The sequence below is a fragment of the Osmerus eperlanus genome, chromosome 6, assembly GCF_963692335.1.
Source record: "Osmerus eperlanus chromosome 6, fOsmEpe2.1, whole genome shotgun sequence".
In the NCBI taxonomy this organism is placed as follows: domain Eukaryota; kingdom Metazoa; phylum Chordata; class Actinopteri; order Osmeriformes; family Osmeridae; genus Osmerus; species Osmerus eperlanus.
In genome coordinates, this window is record NC_085023.1 from 6,999,599 (window position 1) to 7,021,915 (window position 22,317).

General features: G+C 44.8%; 2 protein-coding genes across 3 annotated transcripts in view; one reads left to right on the forward strand and one right to left on the reverse strand.

Annotated features, from left to right (window-relative positions):
* Window positions 1–22,317, reverse strand: part of cdh23 (cadherin-related 23) — a 415,870-nt gene that overhangs the window by 134,557 nt on the left and 258,996 nt on the right. Inside the window, exons 16-28 of one of the 2 annotated variants that reach the window (XM_062463257.1) lie at window positions 21,852–21,957; window positions 21,547–21,674; window positions 19,174–19,246; window positions 15,908–16,024; window positions 15,677–15,789; window positions 15,277–15,384; window positions 9,090–9,279; window positions 8,641–8,786; window positions 8,269–8,488; window positions 7,695–7,847; window positions 7,435–7,548; window positions 6,452–6,600; window positions 58–118 (exon numbers count right to left, since the gene is read on the reverse strand). In XM_062463257.1, coding sequence (XP_062319241.1) covers window positions 58–118; window positions 6,452–6,600; window positions 7,435–7,548; window positions 7,695–7,847; window positions 8,269–8,488; window positions 8,641–8,786; window positions 9,090–9,279; window positions 15,277–15,384; window positions 15,677–15,789; window positions 15,908–16,024; window positions 19,174–19,246; window positions 21,547–21,674; window positions 21,852–21,957 — 1,678 coding nt within the window. Of the gene's footprint in view, window positions 1–57; window positions 119–6,451; window positions 6,601–7,434; window positions 7,549–7,694; window positions 7,848–8,268; window positions 8,489–8,640; window positions 8,787–9,089; window positions 9,280–15,276; window positions 15,385–15,676; window positions 15,790–15,907; window positions 16,025–19,173; window positions 19,247–21,546; window positions 21,675–21,851; window positions 21,958–22,317 lie in introns of those variants that run through there. The other variant, XM_062463258.1, reaches the window with a different exon arrangement.
* Window positions 5,153–6,284, forward strand: LOC134022831 (uncharacterized protein C10orf105-like). Its single transcript, XM_062464580.1, has 2 exons — window positions 5,153–6,185; window positions 6,236–6,284. Exon 1 carries the CDS (start codon window positions 5,501–5,503, stop codon window positions 6,053–6,055), a length of 555 nt encoding a protein of 184 aa, XP_062320564.1. The 5' UTR covers window positions 5,153–5,500; the 3' UTR covers window positions 6,056–6,185; window positions 6,236–6,284.

A 22,317-nucleotide genomic window follows, 5' to 3' on the forward strand; every position in this document is an offset into this window, starting at 1 on the left:
TATGGGAGAGTCCCATCGCCAGCGCATGTGAGACAGGAAAGAAGAAGTCACACTCACCGGAAAGGATCCTGTAGAGAACCCTGCCATTATCTCCCTGGTCTGCATCTGTGGCCTGCACCTGCATACACACATATACACATAGAAACATCTTACACGCACTCACCAGGGGGGGTATTCCAGAAAGCGGTTTTAACAAACTGTAAGCCTAACCCTGAACTTTGACTTTTCGCTTCCAAAACAGCTTGTTTGAATTAGTTACATCAACTCTGAGTATGTCCACTCTGAGTTAAGCGTGTGCATGAGGACTATAAAAAGCCAACATCAATGGGACTCCGATACTAATCCACCATGGCACCCGGTGACAAAAAACGTCCTCCTACTTCACCCCACTTCAGTTAGAAGTGTTAATACGTGTTTATGGTGAATCTGAGCACATATTCCGGAAAAAATCACATGGCTGTAGCAGCGAAGGAGAGACAATTGGCGTGAGAGACAATTGCTGGCCGAGTCAATGCGGGCATACATTTGAATGGAGTAGCCAGTCCATACATTGAACATTTAACCACACTGTCTGTTAATATTACAGGTGAAAAAGTGGTGGAATGTATGAAATAGATTGTTCACGCAGGTGCATCCCGCACAGGCGCAAAGCGCACTTGGCAGCAGCTTAAAATGAAATATAAAAACATATTACAAACAGGTAAGGCATATTTTGCTTAGGCCTATAAGCTCTTGATTGTAGCCTTCATCACCTTGGTTTTAATTATATTTCACATGATACAAAGTAAATATCAGTTAGTGATGTCAACTAGTAGTAGCAGTAACCCGAGTGTTTCCTCTATGTTGATTTTGCCGTGGTGGTAAAATACCAGAAATACGGCTGTACAAAATTTTAGGCCATCTATCAGCAGTGATTGTTAGAGTGCATGTCGGAGAATAGCACGGACACACGCTTCAGACCGCAGTTGAGATTGCGTGTGTGTAGGGTTGCCAACTTTCTCAACCCCAAATGAGGGACACTTTCTTCCAGGTGTGCACACGCACATGCTCGCGCACCAACAGCTGATAAAACAATAACGGAAATCGCAAGCTTTCATTAGCCATACCATGATAAACCTACTCAATCAGTGTAATTTTGGCAAACCACTAATAGCTACTCGCTTGGATGTATTGTTCAAAGTAATAGTCAAGGCAATTATTACAAGTTTCTCCTTTTGACACACAATAACGCTCACCTCACCAGTGGCCAGTTCACACACACTGTCACCAACAAGCAACAACCGTGTCCCATAGCAACGTTTGCGTGAGTTTTGGCGCGTTTACAGTAGCCTATTATTGTCCGGTGAGGCTGTGATTGGAATACAGGACTGGAGCTGTCCCTGACGGGACAAATCAAAATCACACATAATTCGGGATGTCCCGGGACGGTTGGCAACCCTACGGTGCGAGCGTCCTTGAGAACTGTAGCTTAACTGTGCGATTGCTGCCTTTGCTCACGTTTCTATTTGAGGTGCAAAAAGCAGATTTCCCATATCTCTTGACTCTGCTCGACTTTTGTTTGTGTAGATTTGACTGTAAAACTGTAAAATTATGAACTTTGTGACATGAAGTGAAGACATGGCTGGCTGCCGCGTAATACTATGCGGTCTACCGGGCGACATTCTCATCCAAATTTCAAGACTTTCGTGCCCCAAATCAAAATTCTGATGTGACAGATCAATGGGGAATCACTTTCTCTCTTATAGACTGTCCTCCTCGACCTTTTTGGTCTTTTTCTTCTATCGAACTATTTGTATAATCCGTGTAATTCTCGAGCCGTTATAAAGGCTATATTTTCACGGTTTTCTGCCACCATGCTGCGCGCGCATCCCGAATGTTTACAAACAAATAATTGGTCTATAGGCTACTGACCATTTACATTAAGTTGTTACGTCTATTAATTGGCAGCATTTATGCCATTTAGAACATACTTTATGAGTGGAAGGTCTCTTTAAGTACCCTAACCTTATTGCTTTAGGGGAAATCAAACTTTGTTTCGGCGGGGGGGGGGGGGGGGGGGGGTGGTGGTGGTGGTGGGTTCGGACAGACCTGCCCCCACTGCAAAAAAAAATCCTAGAGGAAACACTGAACCCTGAACAGAATCATCACAGAATGATGATGATTATGATGATTAAGAGATGTTGACTACTGCATGTGGAACTGTGGAATTTAATGTTAATTGTAGGAACAATATATACTCATTGTTGGATTTCAATTTGTAGGCAATAAAAAAGACCAAATAAAATGTCAATGATTTATCTTCATTTCTGTGCCAAAAAGCATTTGGTCAGTTCTGAGTGCACGTCCACGTTGTGTAACATTAGCGATGTAAGAGCCGAGAATGTTGCAAACATAAATTATGGAGTGACGGAAAACGGTAACGTATTCATGAGGGATTTAAAGAACATCTAATCGCGGTCTTATAATGCTCTCCAGACATAAGGCTAAGCAAATTTTCAAATTTTTTAGATCGGTTAGTTGAACGGAAGAAAGGACACCCCATGTGTGCCAACTGTATCGGGCTCAAAAAGAGGATAGGGGATAGGTAGAAATGCAGAGTTTGTTATGCAAAAGCAGGTTAGGTTCACAGAGTCAGTTACCATGGACACTGACCCACAGTTTGCGTTACCTCTCTTTCTGGAACGGAAAACCTAGAGTTCTCAGGGTTACCCAACTCAGAGTTTTCACTAAACCCACTTTCTGGAATACCCCCCAGGACTTAATAAGTAGCTACACACACAAATAAATACCTTACACACACACACGAACAAAGGGATGGAACAATTAGGCACGTGCAGACTCACACCCTCAAAGCTTTAACAAAGCATACTCATATATAACAATGCCCAATTTGACTAGATGGAGCACATTATGATCATATTAGACTAACACACTCAAACACATGGACACACTACAAAATACTCTGAACCAAACCAAAGGCTTATCATCATCACCATCATTATCAACCCTGACTCAGACAATCACAGACCCCTCTGGAGCTTGCTACCACAACAACCCCAATACAACCTGGCTACCATTCCACAACTCTATCTGTCTCTCTCTATCACTCTTTATTTCGGTCTCTCTCAATAGCTCTCGTTCTCTCTTTCTGCCATGATTTTTCTCTATCCCCCCCTCTTTCTTTCTTTTTCTAATTATCTCTTATATATTTCCTATCTCCCATCCCTCTCTTGCCCCTGTTTACACTCCTCTCTCCTGGTCTATCCCTCTCTTTCTCTCCCTGTCTCTGTGACAGGCAGGCTGGCAGCCAGCAAAAGACAGAGACACAAACAGACTACAGACAGCCAGGCTCCATGGTCCATTCTGAGATGGTTCCATGATATAATACTGAGTGCAGCCAGGAGTTAGATAACTTAGAGATACACCTGTGGGTATGCTTGGAAAAAACATGTAATTAAAAACACATACATTTGCATGTACTAACATCCACAAACGCACAAACATCCAACCAGCACAGTGATCATCACAGACACCAATCTACCCAAGCACACACATCGTCTAAGTCAAACAGACAACCCCCCCACCTCGAACATACATTGCATGTACAAACACACACACAAACACAACATGACTACACCATATGCACACACACCCTCCATGAAGAGGGGCCCTGCTTTAGTCTCATTAGCTTTATAAAGAGATGTGGAGAGGAGAGGAGAAAGAGGAAGAGAGAGGGGGCGGGAGAAAAGAGAGTGGGGGGTCAGTCTGGTGAGTGATGAATAGGGTGTTACACAGCAGACTGTACCATCTCAGCTCTAGGAGGGGTGTCAACCTGCTGAGCCCATCTTGCCAGGCCAAGCACCGGGAATCTGAGCGTTTGTTGTGTTTCTGTCAGGAAATTCACCCGTAAACCTCAATAAAGCACCAGAAACTCAGCATTGTCGAAGGCTCTCCAGGTTAAAACACTGGAGAAATATAATGATCACAATTCAATCCCCCAGTCCTGTTCTCCCCTTCCCCTCTCTCCTCCCTCCTTCCTCACTCTTGGTCAAAAAAGCGGAGTGAGGGGAAAGGAGTGTGGAGCCAAGGAACAAGTTTGACTAAGCTAAACAAGGTACTTTTACCAAGATTGTATAAAATCTGTTTTTGTATGGTCGTAATTGTAAAATTTGCAATAGATACGTGTCCCGTACATACGTGAAGTGTGTGTGAGTTTGATGAGTTTCAGACTTTATGGATACAGGCTGGGTGAGGAAGGGAAGGGTAGGGAGTGGAGGGGAGGAGGGGCAGAGGATATGCCCCACCCCAAAAAATTAGCCAATGAGGGAGCTTTGAGAGCTGATGAAGAGGTACTGTACATGTATGTCCTGAACTTTGTTCATTGTTGATCATAATGTTGACATTGTATTTATAAAATTAGATAGGGAGACAAGGTTAGAGAGAAAGACAGAGATAAACACAGAGAGAGATAGTCATTCAAAAGGTGTTGTGTTAGGTTTATTATTGGCAAAGAGGGTAGGTTGTCAAAGAGTAGGTTGTAACTGAGGTGTCAAAAGTAAAGAGTGAGTGTGACGGGTTTGTAAGAGCCGTAGCCACGCTCCGTCTGACAAGGTAGTTCGCCACTCACGGGATTCGAACGCTCGGCCTCCGACTTGCCAAGCGCGGCCACTACCAACTACGCAAAAGAAAAGCTAGCTCTTCTTTGATGCGGGTAGCCTCTTATATACCTGAGGAGTGAGTTTCACGGTTCTCACTCTGTTACATGAGGAACAATGAGAGAGTGAGAGAGAGTGACAGTGTACTGTATGTGTGTGTGTGAGTGTGTGTGTGTGTGTGGGGGGGGGGGGGGTACTGGGGACTGGGTGACTAATGAACTAGTGCTCTAACGAGCAATCCTGCTCCAGTGGCCTTTTCACAGCTTTCCTGGCATTTGCTCTCAAAAATAATTTCACGTCCCAATGTGTTTCCCCTAAACCGATAAGCCATGCTTTGTCTCCACTGAATTAAATACGATGACATTTACAAATGTTACTGTGCTAGTGAGGAGGGGTACAGAGAATATGGGTGGTGTGTGGGATGGTGGTGGGTGGGGGTATTATAATGACTGGAGGGGTGATGGGTGTGGTTGTTCTAACGGGTGGGGGGTACGTTAATAAACCCAATTTGTATTACACTGAAGAAACTCTGTCAAGCATCAACTCAGTGTAGACATTGATTTAATGGCTACATAATTGCACCAAATGTCAAATTTTATAGCCTATGTGCGCACGTGTGTTATGGTGTGTGTGTGCGTGCGTGTAACAACTCCTTGAGGGTATGATCCTAACTAGCCCCCCAAATAAGCCTTACTCAGCTTGGCCAGTGAGGCAGCACATATCAAGAGAGCTGCTGTGACACTGATAGAGTTCAAGTGATCCTTCACACCCACATCCACACAAACACACCCACACTGGCCACCTCTAATCTCTGTGTTCTGCTCTCTCCTCTATACAGAGCCAAGATGAACTCCAGTGATCCAGGGTTCAACATCTCCTCAGTCTCCTCCTTTGCAGAGTCCAATAATGTCTCCATGTCCCTTTCTCCTATCTTTACTTCCCTCTCTCCCCCGCTCTCCACCTCCTTCTCTCTTTCCTTCTCCACCCCTCTCTCTCTATCCCTCTCCACCCCAATCTCTCTGTCCCCACTACCTCATGACCCTGCCCTGACCATCATGGTGGTACTGGGTCTGTTTGTCCTGTTTGCACTTGTTGCAGCCTGCCTGGCCATCTGCAGGCCGTCCTCAACCCAAGAGGGGAGATTCGAGGGGGGCTGCAGCCCAGGAGAGGCCCTGGCTTGCGGATCTTCTCTTTCCAGCGAGCCCCAACTGAAGCTGTGGAAGAGGCTGGGCTCCTACCGCCGTTCCTACTCCTGCTCCTACAGGAAACCGCCACAGCGCAGGCCCGAGTTGGACCCTGCCAACACCCATGTCACCCTGGTCCGACCACAGGCCGACAGCATCCCCCAGCAGCCCCACCTCACCATGCCCTGCCTGTTTGACTTTGTCACAGAAATATGACAGGCCCCACCTGAGGATGACTCAACTCACACATGTGATGCTTCCCTGTGAACAGCAAGTTCAGAACACTGCAGAGCGACACTAATATTTGACAAAGCTTTGATGAGGCCATCTTAGATTCAGTCCTCAGGTGTTTGGAGGTTGTGTAGCTACTGACAGGATGGGAAGGGCCGGCTTGAGCTCTTTTCAAAAGGATAATTGACATGTTTTATTTAGTTTTGTATTGTACATTGATTGTTGTTTAGAAAATTAAATGTTTTCTAAAATGTTGCCTTGTTTCATGTGTGTGTGGGGGTGTCTGAGTTTTTGTCTGTTTGTGCATTTGTGTGTCCATATCTGTGTGTGTATGGTATGTGTGCATGAGTGTGTGAATACTGTATGTGAGCGTGTGTGTACCTGCAGGATGCTGGTCCCTTGGGCCACAGTCTCCAGTATGCTGGTCTCATAGCTGTTCTGTAGGAAAATAGGCCTGTTGTCGTTCACATCCAGGACCTCTACATACACCATGGCCGTACCGGTCTTCCTGCTGCCTGCTGGTCCATTGTCTGACACATACACACGCACACATGGACACAAAGGTGAGCACAAGCACAGACACACACAGACATACAGACACATGCATGTTTAGTTGTTCACTATATGAACTCATAATTGACTTTCAATGTCAATGAGAAATCACAAAAACAAAATTTGACACAAATGGGCAAAAACACACACACACACACACACACAGAGATAGTTAGTCAACTGATTCTAGAACAACAGGAAACCCCAGAAAGGTTTTGGTTCTTGCTTCAGTCACAGAGAGGAACAGAGACTTTTGCACAAGCCGTGCGACATCAGCAGACCTGCACACTCTAAATCTTAATCCTTTAGAGGTAATACATGCACCTCTCAAGGCCCGTTCACACCAAGGACGATAACAATAACTATTACTATAACGATAACTATATTTACCACACCAACCTCGACAATGAGCTTCTCGCAATGTTGTCTTCCATTTCAAATGCGTGGGCGCTTTAAATTCAGATGGATTCTGATTGGTTGTCGGTGTTTTATAGTTCATTAGCTGAAGAAAAAAGTTTTGAAAGTGATCCCAACTATATCGTTCCGCTTTATAGTTGTCGTTATCATTGTGGTGTGGACCCAGCTATTGTTTTAAATATAGAACGATTCTTAAAATGGTATCTTTATAGTTATCGTTCTTGGTGTGAACGGGCCTTAAGACATGGATAAAGAAAGAGAAAGATACCATCAACTTCAGCTTTGAAGTTCAACTCACTGCACCATAATGAAGTACCAACCAACCATTCTGCTGAGCACTCAGTCACTCTCACACCCAAAGGGACAGCTTCTGTAGATTAGACTATAGAACTCACCTATAGCTTCGATGACCAGTGTGTAGGCAGCCTGGGTCTCTCTGTCCAGCGCCACCACGGTTCGCAACACTCCCCCTCTGAAGGTCACGCTGAATTTACCATCCTGGTTACCGTCTGACAACACACACACATGCGCGCACACACACACATGTACTGCATTAAATTGCACAATGGGTTTCTATTCTGTTCACTGATGTACATAAACGCACATACACACTCACATGTACACACAGCCACTCACAGAACCTGTGACCTCTGACCTGTGATAAAGTAACTGAGCTCGGCGTTGAGGCCGGCATCATTGTCGGAGCAGTTGAGGCGTGCCACCACATAGTCTCTGGGCACGCTCTCCTGCAGAGATACATTGTACACCCTTGGGAAGAAGGTGGGCGTCTCGTCGTTCACATCCAGGACTGCCCCAAAGAGACACAGAGACACACACACGGACAGACACAAATGTACTCATACTGTATTCATCATTTTTTCATCTGGATCTTTGACATATCCCTCTTTGACATATCCCTCATTGAAGGTGAACCATAGCTGTAAATCTCAGAGGCAGAAGAATCCATCCAGTAGGTGGCGGCAATACACACAGCATCTTAGTCGCACAAAGATTGTGTTTGACCATCTCTAATAAAATAACTTTTCAAACCGTAAATCATTATGAACTTACAAATTATTAAAATGTATAAACTTGATCTTATTAGATATGATTGGATGTGAAATTAGTTTAACTTTATTATAAGTCAGATACTCATCTCCTCTGTTACTCTGATATTGGGCCAGTGTATGGTCACCCTTGACCCATAATCCCTGACCCAAGGTCCATACTTGTGATGGTGAGGGTACTGGTGGAGGTGCGAGGGAACTTCCCCGCGTCGTACGCCACAATCCTCAGCATGTACAGGCCTATCTTCTCGCGATCCAATGTTGTTGTGGAGACTAGCACGCCGGTGGAGGTGTTCAGATAGAAGTCAAGACGGGGCATGCCCACCTGTAGTGCCATGGTAACCAGACCGTTACCGCCCTCGTCAGGGTCGTCCACCTGAACCTGTGTAAGGAGAAGAGAGAGGGAGCAGAAGAGTAGGACAGGAAGGAGAGGAGGAGAGGACAGAAGCACAGGGGAAAAGTAGAGGAGGTTGAATGATGTATGATGTTGAATGATGAGTCTCCATTATGTTGCCAGCTGTCCTGGGTGTTTACCCTGAAGATAGAGGATCCAATGGGGATGCCCTCTGGCACCTCAGCAGTGAAGGGCAGGTTGACAAAGGTGGGATCGTTGTCATTGAGGTCAAGCAGGTTGACGTAGACTGTGGTGCTGACTGAGGAATGCAGTGGTGGCCTGCCCACTACAAGGGGGTGCCAGAGGGACAAACATTAAACTCAGGAACATTTTTTTAATAATCAAATAAAAGTTTCATTGTCACAATGAAAGTTAGCAGAATGCTCATATAAACTATGCTAGTATAGAAAATCTTGACCAGCTAACCCAACTGACATTACCCGCCAGCTAGAGGTTAACCCAAAAAACTGCACGACCTACCTGTCAGCAACACAGTTAACCAGCAACCCAGCTAACCAGCAACACAGCCAGTCAGCAACACATCCAGTCAGTCAGCAACGTAGCCATAGGAAAGAGGAAGAAGCCTTACGGTCGGTGGCTGAGATGATGATGGTCCTCATGAGCAGGGCATCCTTGGGGTTGGTGCTCTCCCGGTCCAGCACAGCTCCACTTGTCCGGATCTTCCCAGTCCGGTTGCTGATGGTGTAGAACGGGTTGGGAGGGCTGATGCTGTACACCACTGTGCCATTTTCCCCACTGTCTGTATCCACAGCCAGCACCTGGAGAGGTGGAAGATGGAGGAGGGGAAGGAGGGAGAGAGGGGATGGGAGAAAATACATAGAAGATGAAGGGCGGAGGAGAGGGAGGTGAGAAAGCAGTGAGGAGATGATGAAGGGAAGGGGGGAGAGAAGAGGATGGAGGGAAGGATAGAGGGGTGGAAGAGATAAAGAAGAGAGGAGAGGAAAGAAAGAAGAATACACAGAGAAAACGGGGTTAGTAGAGTCTGGTGCATTGACAGGCTAAAACACTGAGGGCCTCATGTACGTACATTCGCAAACGTAGCGTTATTAGTGCCATGGCCAACCCGCTGATTGCGTACTCTGTGATACTTCAGTTTACGTTGTATTTACGAAACCTGCAGGTCATCAGGTAATCAGCGCCTGTCTCCGCCCACTATAGCGTACATTGCGAGCATTTAAACGCGCAATTGAATGGGCCTCCTTCTTTCTCTCTATCATGGATCAGCCACCAAAGTCAAAACAGCAATGACTGTTTGAAGTGATCCTGATGCCAATATTTGTAATGTAGCGAAGAGTTTAACAACTGCTGGAATGGAATGTGAACGCTGAGTCGGAGATTCAATGTAATCTTTGATTTCTTCCAGTAACTGTAATATTGCATGGCTGCTTAATCTGTAACGCGTAATGATTTTGTGTACACTCAACTCAAAAAGTGTGATCCTTGTGGCAAAAATGATTTTGCCTATGTCTTCGTCTTGCTCGGGTTACGGCTGCCATTTCACTAGGAGGCATATGCGCATCCTGGTTTACGCCTGCTTTTAACAGGCGGAGAATTTTTTTAGGCGCACTTTACGCATCCCCTCCCATCTCTTTATGGGAAACTCCCACTTTCCCCTTGACCCTCCCGTGAATGCATATGCATGACACGGAAAAGCGCAATTTGCCATTTTCAGTTCCCGCGACAGGCACTCTGCGCTTTTACCTCAGTGCGGCATGTTTGTACATACCTCGCCATGCTTTTACGCGCAAATTGCGAAACAAATACGCCTGAAGTGGGCGCAAAAGCGTTAGTACATGAGGCCCTGAGCGTTTAAAAAAGTCAATCAATTATTCACCTCACTGACGAAGAAATTCTGAAAACTGGTTAATTGGTAATTAGAGGAACAAAGATTTGGCTGCTGTTTAAATATTAAAAGGACGAGGTAGAAAACTGTGAGACACAATGACTAGGAGATACAGAAGGATTGGTGGGAGGGGTAAGGGGAGGGAGAGATAAGAGCAAGGTGGGAAGCGTACTCATAGGTTGAAGTAATCAATCGGTGCCTTGGTGAGAACATAAAAGACATTGTGAAAACAATTAGCCTTTTCTACTGACCTGAGGTTCTTAGGACAGAGAGCAGTGTGTGAGAGAGCTAAGGCGGGTGGGGGGAATGTTTAAACGTATGTGTGAGAGGGTTGGTCAGAGTGTATGTGAGCAGGGCTGGACAGAGTGTGTGTGTGCAGGGCTGGACAGTGACCTGATGTCTCCAGCCTCGGCCACCCTCTCTACAGATAAACAGGTGGGTCGGTCCATCCCTACCCTTGCCATGGAAACGCACCGTGGGCAGAATCCAGCCAGCTTAATTACAGGATAGGAGGCTGAGGGGTGGTTGGAGGGAATTTACTGAGGTACATATAAGGTGGGTCTCTACATGACACATGTATAAAGGGCTTGACAACAGAACCCTGACTGGAAGTCATAGCAGTGAATAAAGAGCTCAGTTGAGAATAAGGTAACAAAGACACTAAAGTGAGAAAGTGTATTCATGTTCGCTCAATAATACTGCGTAACCATCACTCAAACCCATTTATCTCTCTTCTCTCTCTCTTCTTTTCTATCTCTCGTTCTGTACGATGCCTCCTCTTTTCAGCTCAGATGCTCAGGTCATTTGGTATGCGAATGACTGCAGGCTACATTTTAATTAGCAATCGGACCCCCTTAATTACACAGCAGCGGCTCGTTAATTAATGGACAATCAGGGCTGAATTAAAGACACCACACTGCCAAAGACAGCAGCAGGACAATGGTGGGGAGAGGTTGATAGTGAGATGTTTACTTGTGTTTGACCTACACTGTGACAGTGGTCTGTCAACTAATGGTTGTTCTCTCAACTAATGTGTCAGCAAAAACTTGTGTGCACCAGTCTGTCATGCTGGTGGTTCTGTGGTCTTCACACTGTAAAGGCATCTTTAATAATAAAGAATGAGTCCGTAGATATCAACCAGAGGCCTGTTCCATAAAGGCCGCTCAAAACAGCTGGACTTAAAGTCCCAAACCTGACTTGAATTAGCTTAACAAGTCAAGCGGGGCTAAAGCGGTTTCATAAAGGCCAATTTCAGCTCACGCAATCCTACTAATTCAAGTCAGATTTAAGTAGTCAAGTTAATTGCGCGTGCATCCTATTCTTAAGCAGCCTGAGAGGTAGAACATGGATTATATCGATCCACCACGGCAAAAAGCAATGCACACGGCCATGTGACTTCTTCCAGAAAGAACGTTCCCTTTAAGCAGCTCCCTCATCCACCACTTCATCAAAATAAAATGACACGCCATGATTGACGTGAACGATAGGCTACGTAGGTCAAGGTCCTTTTTTATAGGCCTTTACTTCATTGATTAAAAAAAGACACCCTCTAAACACATCTAAATGGCCTTTTTTGACATTGTTTTATAAATAACCTACTATTAATCCATACATTATCCAGTAGCCTAACTTTTTGTGTCGGGAAAATGGTCGGGAAAATTGAGGATAGATGTATATGTTCGTTTTGCAATTGTAGGCTACTGTTAACAATTATGTGGCTATGATAACTATACTGGGATAATTTAGATTGAGATAGGCCTTTATGCCTGATGCCTAAACATTTGAAATCACAACCATGTAGCATACGTTTAACATAGTCTATGTAGCTAGGTTATCATTCTGAAATCATTGTTCATCATTGTTTAATGCATTAGGCTAAATGTTGTAGCCTATGTATTTAAGCTATAAATGTAGCCTACATATTGAACTGATGAGTAGGGCTGTCCCTGACTAAGATTTTCTTTGGTCGACCAAGACTCGACTAAAATGTCTGAAAATCGACTAATCGAAATTTGAAACACAAAAAAACAAACGTACTAACATTTTCCCGATCTGACTCAATGGCTGCTGGACATTGCAGATTCAGCCGCTAATAGACTACTAATAATAAGACTCGTATCACCAGTCCTATTGTAACCGAATGCCGATGGTATTTGGTAGCCTATCTCTTACAATGTACAACAAATTAAAAATATTGTTTGTTTAACATGCAAATCATCAGAGCGCGCTTATCACTGCCTGAACTTGCAGCATGCGAACTTACGTAGAAGCTGAGTGGGGAACGGTGCAACAGAGAAAGATTTTGTTGTCTCGGCCGGAGAAGATAATGTCATCCGATTTGGATGTGATTCTTATAAAAGGCATATTCATTTTTCAACCCAGCGCGTTGGCATGAGCGAAGTAGGGCTTAGGCCAATTTACGTTTTTCAGGTGGTAGGCTACATCATATTCGACGTCGAACTATGAAAAATAAACCGTTGTTGGCAGAGTTTGTATTCAACGTTTTTCGAGTCACCCGGTACTTTGTAAGTGTAAATGTACTTTCATGAAATGCTGCTATACCATAGATTTCTTTGCCATTTTGACTAATAACACCGACAAAGTAGTCTATGGCAGAGTTTGTAGTTCGCTAGCCAATGGTGCTCGTGCCGTGTGCAAAATACCAAACCAAAACAAAGCGCAGATTAACGAAAGGGAAAACAGTAACACCTTTTCTTTTAAATTATATATTTCTAGAGTTGCTTTATTTGTCTTAAATAATATAATCTAAAATTTCGGTAGAACATTTAGTTAATTCAGCAATGATGACACAAGCGGGAATCAGATCTCACACTGCCATACTGCAGCTCGACTAAATCTTAGTCGACCAAGAGCATATCGACCATATCGACTAGTCGACTAGTCGACTGAGTGGGGACAGCCCTACTGATGAGAATGAGAAAATGAGAATGTCCGTGGTAAATCATCGTTTTCCCTTTGGATCCGTGTTACAGGAACGTCTCATTAGCAACAACACAGGCTAACAGTGCGTGTCCACTGCAGCGACGCGATGCGAGCGACAACATGTTTTCCATTCATTTTCAATGGAGCAAGGCGAATCGCTTGCGTGGTGCATTGTGGGTAGCGACGCGACAGAGTTGAGATTTTCTCAACTTGATGCAAATGAGGAGCGATTTTCGCTAGCCATGGCCAATCGGAGTGTTTTCTTGTTTCTCGTAACGTAGCAACCATGGTGAACATTTCTAGCTTTCTAGGTTTCAAGGTGGAGGAGAAACTAACGTTTGTGTGGCTGCTTACCCAGTCCTGTACGATACATAGCTGTATTCGTACAGAGATGTTAATAAAAAACGATGCATGGCGCAAGGTTGCCGAAGTTGTTGGTGCTTGTACTTTCAAATTCAGTCTAGTCACATTACGTAACTTCGTTCTGTGGTAACTACAGTAGCTAGCTAGCCCGTCTGGAACTCCCTATCGTATCGACAGATTAGCAGACTTTGAGTAATATAATAAAAAGTTTTTTACGTTTTTTGTATTTTGTATACAAGTTGTATTTTGATCGATGTTGCGAGTACATAAACCCAAGTCTGCACACTTGGCCATGACAACTACAACAGTGACTTTAGAGAACTACATTTTACATTAATCTGTTTGAAACGCCCCCGAGCGTGGTGAACTCTGGGAAGGCGAGCGATGGCAAGCGATTTGCGTCACTGCAGTGGACACGCACTGTAATGGTGCGTTTCCAATGCAGCGATGCGAGCGACGACATGCTTTCCATTCATTTTCAATGGAGCCAGGCGAATCGCTTGCGTGGTGCATTGTGGGTAGCTATGTGACGCGATCCAAGCGATTCGAGTTGAGATTTGCTCAACTTTATGCAAATGAGGAGCGATTTTCGCTAGCGATGGCCAATCGGATTGTTTTCTTGTTTCTCGTAGCAACCATGGTAAACATTTCTAGCTTTCAGTTTCAAGATGGAGGAGAAACTAATCGTCTGTGTGGCTGCGTACCCAGTCCTGTTCGATCCGTCTCTGTTTTCGCACAGAGACATTAACAAAAAGAATGATGCAAGGCGCAGGGTTGCTCCTGGTGTTTGTTTTTTTTACTTTTAAATTCAGTCTGGTCACATTACGTAACTTTGTTCTGTGGTAACTAGCTAGCTAGCCCGGCTGGGACTCCCTAGTCGTATCGACAGATTAGCAGAGACGTCGAGTAATATAATAAAAGGTTTTTACACTTGTCAACGTGTTTGTCTATTAAACAGTTTTCAAAGGGTTGGGGTTACCTAACCTAACCCTAATGAGCGTAAACACCGAAGTCTCAAGAAATACAACAGGGACCATAGACAACTCTTTATTCCAGCCGGCACACGACCGGCACATGAACGGTTACCTTGAGTGCCCGGGTGGCGTAACATTTAATATTTCACTCGGCCTAAAAAAGGTGTAAAAAACTAACATTTTGTGCAGTAGATAAAATTATGCTACATCTAGCCGCGTATCGGATTTTACTTAACGTGTGTAAAAGTTGTATTTTGATAGATATTGCAAGTACGTAAACCCAAGTCTGCACACTTTGCCATGACGTTATACAAACGACAACAGTGACTTTAGAGAACCCCAACTCTGCATTAATCTGTCTGACACCCCCCCAAGTGTGGTACACTGTGGGAAGGCAAGCGATGGCAAGCGATTCGCATCTCTGCAGTGGACACGCACAGTAAGCCTGACAGCTAGCCAGCCCCGGACCAGGCTAGTTTCGAAGCATAAGTTGCCATAGAAACTGAGTTCCAACTACGTTGAACTGGCTTTATGGAACCGAATGAGGACAGAGAAAATCTTCAGGGGTTTCTGATTCAACAAGGGCTTATCGGGAGTCAAAGTTCAAGCTATGGAGATGGAGTAGCACTCACCGAAATGACGTCGGTATTGACGGGGCTCATCTCCACCACATTGGCATCGTACGGCTCGTCCACCCAGACGGGGGCGTTGTCATTGATATCCAGGAGGGTGATGTTCACCTGAAGAAACCAAAGAACACAAAACAGTGGAATCATTTAAGTTTCATTTTCTGTAATGAGGTTTAATCTTAAAGTAAGTGTCTGCACTAATGAGATGGATACACTGAGAGAGGAGAGTGAAAAGAAGAGCAAAAGAGTTAGAGGGGAAAGGCTTAGCCTGAGAGAGAGAGAATGAAAGAGTTAGAGGGAGAGGGCAAAAAGAGAGAGAAAAAAGAGAGGAGGAAGAGAGAGAACATTATTTCAGGAGCTGTTTATAGACAGTGGAGGAGATGTGGTAGAGGCATCAGGTTACCGTGGCAATGCCTGTCTTCTGTAGTGGCCCCACCCCTCCATCTACAGCCCTGACAATGAGGATGTACTCTGACTTCACCTCTTTGTCAAGCAAGGCTGTTGTGGTGATCTCTCCTGGAACACACACACACATAAATGTTTTTGTCACTAACAATGACACATACTGTCAACTGCAAAGATGAGAAAACACACACACACATGCATAAACACACGTGCACACACATACGCCAACCTGAGCGTGCATTGAGGCGGAACTGGGAGGAGCCCTCCAGGGAGTAGATGAGTGAAGCCTGTCCAAATTCCCGTGAGGCATCTAAATCTGTGGCATTCACAAACACCACCGTGGCCCCTGTGGGAGAGAGGGAGGGAGGGAGGGAGAGTATAGATGGTGAGTGAAGGGAGGGAAAGGTGGAGGGAAAGAAAAATAGTGTAAGAGGGAAATACAGGAGGGGTGAGAGCGAGAGTGAGTGAAGGGGGGAAAGATAGAGGGAAATCCAGAGTCAAAGGGAAGGAGAGAGAGTGGGAATAAATAATGATAGACAGAGAGAGAGAGAGAGAGAGAGAGAGAGAGAGAGAGAGAGAGAGAGAGAGAGAGAGAGATGTGGAAGATAGACAGAGGAGGTGTGGAGAGACAGTCCTGGTTCTAAAAACAGATCCAATCCATCCGGCCCCTCCAGCAATGACTGAGTGGCATTGAGTGGGTTTAAGGATTAGAGGATAATCATCTTGTTTGGCATGGCCCACAGTTGGCACAGCCCTGATCAATACCAAAGCAGGCAGGCGGTAAAGGAGAGGAGGAGGAGGGGGGGAGACTGGGATCCGTTACCCCCTTCCCCCCCAAACCATTGGAAACAAATCTATTGTTTGAGAAAATATTCTGCTCTGAATAAATGCATGTCCATACATTTGTAAACCTCTCGCTGTAAACTAAAAAAATTACAGTCAAAGAAAAGAAGCAAAAACAACCAGGACGAGAGATGAAAGCAAATAAAAACTGTCACAAAGAACTGAAAAAGATATACAGTTAGGTCCATAAATATTTGGACATTGACACAATTTTCATCATTTTGGCTCTGTATACCACCACAATTATTACAACACATGTGGCCCCCCCCTTTTTAAGGGACCAAAAATAATTGGACAAACTAACATAATCATAAATATAATTGTCACTTTTAATACTTGGTTGCAAATCCTTTGCAGTCAATGACAGCCTGAAGTCTGGAACCCATAGACATCACCAGACGCTGGGTTTCGTCCCTGGTGATGCTCTGCCAGGCCTCTACTGCAACTGTCTTCAGTTCCTGCTTGTTCTTGGGGCATTTTCCCTTCAGTTTTGTCTTTAGCAAGTGAAATGCATGCTCAATTGGATTTAGGTCAGGTGATTGACTTGGCCATTGCAGAACATTCCACTTCTTTGCCTTAAAAAACGCTTTGGTTGCTTTCGCAGTATGCTTTGGGTCATTGTCCATCTGCAGTGTGAAGCGCCGTCCTATGAGTTCTGAAGCATTTGGCTGAATCTGAGCAGATAATATGGCCAGAAACACTTCAGAATTCATCCTACTGCTTTTGTCAGCAGTCACATCATCGATAAATACAAGGGAACCAGTTCCATTGGCAGCCATACATGCCCACGCCATAACACCAGTGGCCATCAACACTGAACTTTCCCCTATACCAAGCATGCTGCATGTTGAGGCTCTCACTCACTTTAACCCTATTTCTATGGAAGCGTTCATCGAGCTGATAGACTCCTCAAAACCCACTAGCTGCCTTCTCGATCCTCTCCCTGCCAAACTCTCTAATCCCTGTCCCCCCCCACACACATCCCTTGTGGTGTGGGGGGTTTGAGTTGTCAGCACCTGCCTGGTCGTCGGTCAGCCAACGCTGGACCTGGTCGCGAGTCTCCCGGTCCTGTCCTACATCTATAAAGTTGAATAATGGATTTTGGTGTTTTAAAAACCCATCGACACTGTATGACTATGTTTAGCCTGTGTTCTGCTCCTCTCTCCCACCAACCATCTCTGGAGGAGGGGATCCCTCTCTGAATTGCTCCTCCCAAGGTTTCTTCAATTTTTTTTCTCCTGTTGAGAGTTTTTTGGGAGTTTTTCCTTGTCTTCCTTGAGGCTTTAGGTTGGTTGAGGGGCAGTTCTATGGGCATATGTGAAGCCCTCTGTGACATGCTTGCGTGTAAAAAGGGCTATACAAATAAATTTGATTTGATTTGAACACTACCTCCACCATGCTTCACTGATGAGGTGGTATGCTTTGGATCATGAGCAGTTCCTTCCCTTCTCCATACTCTTCTCTTACCATCATTCTGGTACAAGTTGATCTTGGTCTCATCTGTCCATAGGATGTTGTTCCAGAACTGTACAGGCTCTTTTAGATGTTTTTTGGCAAACTCTAATCTGGTCTTCCTGTTTTTGAGACTCACCAATGGTTTACATCTTGTGGTGAACCCTCTGTATTTACTCTGGTGAAGTCTTCTCAATTTTTGACTTTGACACAGATACGCCTACCTCCTGGAGAGTGTTCTTGATCTGGCCAACTGTTGTGAAGGGGTTTTTCTTCACCAGGGAAAGAATTCTTCTGTCATCCACCACAGTTGTTTTCCGTGGTCTTCCGGGTCTTTTGGTGTTGCTGAGCTCACCAGTGCGTTCTTTCTTTTTAAGAATGTACCAAACAGTTGATTGAGCCACACCTAATGTTTTTGCTATCTCTCTGATAGGTTTGTTTTGATTTTTCAGCCTAACGATGGCTTGCTTCACTGATGGTGACAGCTCTTTGGACTTCATATTGAGAGTTGAAAGCAACAGATTCCAAACACAAATATCATACTTGAAATGAACTCTAGACCTTTTATCTGCTCCTTGTCAATGAAATAACGAACTCCCATGAGGGAATAACATACACCTGGCCATGGAACAGCTGAGCAGCCAATTGTCCAATTACTTTTGGTCCCTTAAAAAGGGGGGGGCCACATATAAAATGTATTGTAATTCCTACACCGTTCACCTGATTTGGATGTAAATACCCTGAAATTAAAGCTGAAAGTCTGCACTTAAAGCACATCTTGATAGTTTCATTTCAAATCCATTGTGGTGGTATACAGAGCCAAAATGATGAAAATTGTGTCAATGTCCAAATATTTATGGACCTAACTGTAAGTGAATATGATAATATTAAAGATGATTTGAAGCTTTGAGTTAATGACGCCTCTGGGTGTGCTTTACCCACTAGAACCCCAGACAGTTCAACATGTTAGAGAAGGCAAAAGATGCTTATGTTTCCCTTTCCGAGGAGAAGCTCTCATGTCATAGCTGCCACCATTTCCCCAGAATGTAATGTAATAATGTGATGCATTCATTTAGCAGAAGCTTTTATCCGTAGTGGTGTCCAGAGAGAGATTTGCATCTGTGAACTCTTAATCTACAGTCCAGTACCACTGAGCCATACCCATCCCCCAGAATGTCTCCCACAATGACCCTGACTCACCTGCAATAATATTCTCTGAGATTTTGACGATGTAGGACTGCTGGCTGAAAGTAGGGGGGTTATCATTTTCATCCTACAAAGCGAGAGAGAGATAAAGAGAAAGAAAGATAGAGGGTGTGCCCAAAAAACAGAAGAGGTTTAAAACAAATATTCAGCAAATACAATTAAACTCTAAATTGTGAGACCCCCTGGTGAGTGAAGTGTTGACCCTTTCACGGCCAGGGAGAGAGAGGAGGCTCCTACTAGACACTATGGGCCTCATGTACTAACGCTTTTGCGCCCACTTCAGGCGTATTTGTTTCGCAATTTGCGCGTAAACAGGGGCGGTTTTAGGCACGGGCGGACCGGGCAGCCGCCGGGAGTTTCCCATAAAGAGATGGGAGGGGATGCGTAAAGTGCGCCTAATTATGTATTCCGCAGTATGTACAAAACCCGCTTGTGAAAGCGCAACTCTATTTTGCGGTGAAAATTCTCCGCCTGTTAAAAGCAGGCGTAAACCAAGATGCGCATATGCCTCCTAGTGAAATGGCAGCCGTAACCCGAGCAAGACGAAGACATAGGCAAAATCATTTTTGCCACAAGGATCACACTTTTTGAGTTGAGTGAACACGAAATCATTACGCTTTACAGATTAAGCAGCCATGCAATATTACAGTTACTGGAAGAAATCAAAGATTACATCGAATCTCCGACTCAGCATTCACATTCCATTCCAGCAGTTGTTAAACTCTTCGCTACATTACAAATATTGGCATCAGGATCACTTCAAACAGTCATTGCTGTTTTGACTTTGGTGGCTGATCCATGATAGAGAGAAAGAAGGAGGCCCATTCAATTGCGCGTTTAAATGCTCGCAATGTACGCTATAGTGGGCGGAGAAAGGCGCTGATTACCTGATGACCTGCAGGTTTCGTAAATACGACGTAAACTGAAGTATCACAGAGTACGCATTCTGCGGGTTGGCCATGGCGCTAATAACGCTACGTTTGCGAATGTACGTACATGAGGCCCTATGTCTAGGCACTGTGCTGGAGCAGACTTAACTATGAAGATGCCTTACAATCTTTACCTCATGTGGTGGTCTGAGTCTACATGCGGGAAAGGGAAAGAGAGATGGAGGAGATATAAGGAGAAAGGAGATACACTGAGGGCCTCATGTACATACATTTGCAAACGTAGTGTTATTAGCGCCATGGCCAACCCGCAGATTGCGCACGCTGTGATACTTCAGTTTAAGTCGTATTTACGAAACCTGCAGTTCATCGGGTAATCATCGCCTTTCTCCGCCCACTATACCGTAAATTGCGAGCATTTAAACGCGCAATTGAATGGGCCTCCTTCTCTCTTTCTATCATGGCCTATCTATCATTCTATCAGCCACCAAAGTCAAAACAGCGAAAACAAAGATTTAGTGATAATTAAATTGATATGCTTGTTCAGGTGCTTGTTGAGGTAACAGCAAATTTAAATATTATACAAGGCCGGAATTCCAAACCGACACAAAAAAATGCAATCTGGACCGAAATTCCAGTAACTGTAATATTGCATGGCTGCTTAATCTGTAATGCAAAATGATTTTGTGTTCACTCAACTGAAAAAGTGTGATCCTTGTGGCAAAAATCCTTTCAGATTGTCTCCTCGGCCTATGTCTTCGTCTTGCTCGGATTACTGCTGTCATTTCACCAGGAGGCATATGCGAGGGAACCCGCGTGCATCCAGGTTTACACCTGCTTTTAAGAGGTGCAGAATATTCACCGCAAAATAGAGGCGCACTTTCACAGGCGTTTTTTGTACATACCGCGGAATACAAAATTAGGCGCACTTTACGCATCCCCTCCCATCTCTTTATGGGTAACTCCCACTTTCCCCATGACCCTCCCGTGAATGCATATGCATGACACGGAAAAGTGCAATTTGTCATTTTCAGTTCCCGCGACAGGCAGTCTGCGCTTTTACCTCAGTGCGGCATGTTTGTACATACCTCGCCATGCTTTTACGCGCAAATTGCAAAACAAATGGGCGCTGAAGTGGGCGCAAAAGCGTTAGTACATGAGGCCCTGAGAGAGAGGGACAGAAAGGGAGTGATAAGAGCGAGAGAGAAAGGGAGGAGAAAAATAGTGCAAGGGTGAGAGAAAGAGAGAGGTGAGCAAGAGAGGGTGAGTGTGAAAAAAAGACTCAGACTGTCTTTCCCCTCTGTGCTGTCATGGACCCCCCACTATCCTGGATCTCCTCTGGCTACTACTAAGCTTCCTGTTGTCATGTCTCAAGCTCTGTCACAGATGAGAAATATAATCAAATGTTCCTAAAGACAACACACAATCCACCAGAGATGGATGAACCACTGAACAGCATAAAGGGTTGTTGTGTACTGACAAACATCTCAATGGTGACAGAGACGCTACTGTTGAGAGACGGGTTCCCGCCGTCTCTGGCCATCACCGTCAGGTAGATGATTCCCTCTGGGACCTTTTCATAGTCCAGAGGACTGTTTGCAATGATCACTGGAGAGGAGAGGAAAAAGAGAGAGAGAGAAAAGGAGAAAGAGGGGAGGGAGAGAACAGTTTAAACAGGCAAGGGTTTTTCTGCATTAGTATGTGCATGTGTTTCAGTATGAGTATGTACGTGTGTGCCCATGTGTGTGTCTGTGTATACGTATGTATGTGACTTTGTGTGCTGACCAGCGTAGCCCTCCACCATAATAATGCTGAAGTAACTGCGGAAGGCTGATGCTGACGTGATGGTGTAGATGAGGAAGTTGTTGGGAGGAGAGTCCTCATCCGTTGCCTGGGTGAGAGGTGGAGGGAGGGAGGGAGAATACGGATGAGAAAATGGGGTAGAGAGAGGAGAATGGGTGAGAGGGTGGGGGCAGTGAGAAAAGATAGGGGGAATTCACATTAGACAATCATACAGCAAACCAGATGCTACAGTAGAAAACTCTGTGTGTTTGTTCAGCATGTGTACGTACTGGTGGAGGCAGTTAGTCAGTCTGTCAGTCAGTCAGTTATTGGTCAGATTAAAGCTGACGCTCACTATTAACAGGGTCTTTGTCAATTGGATGAGCCCCAGCAGAGTCCCTGGAACTGTGAGGAAACAGCCATCCCTTTATCTCCACTCTAGGCTAATCAACTCAACAGTAACACTCCC

Bases quoted from the DNA above. Each gene is read 5' to 3' on its own strand.
- LOC134022831 (XM_062464580.1), top strand. From the start codon at position 5,501: ATGAACTCCAGTGATCCAGGGTTCAACATCTCCTCAGTCTCCTCCTTT.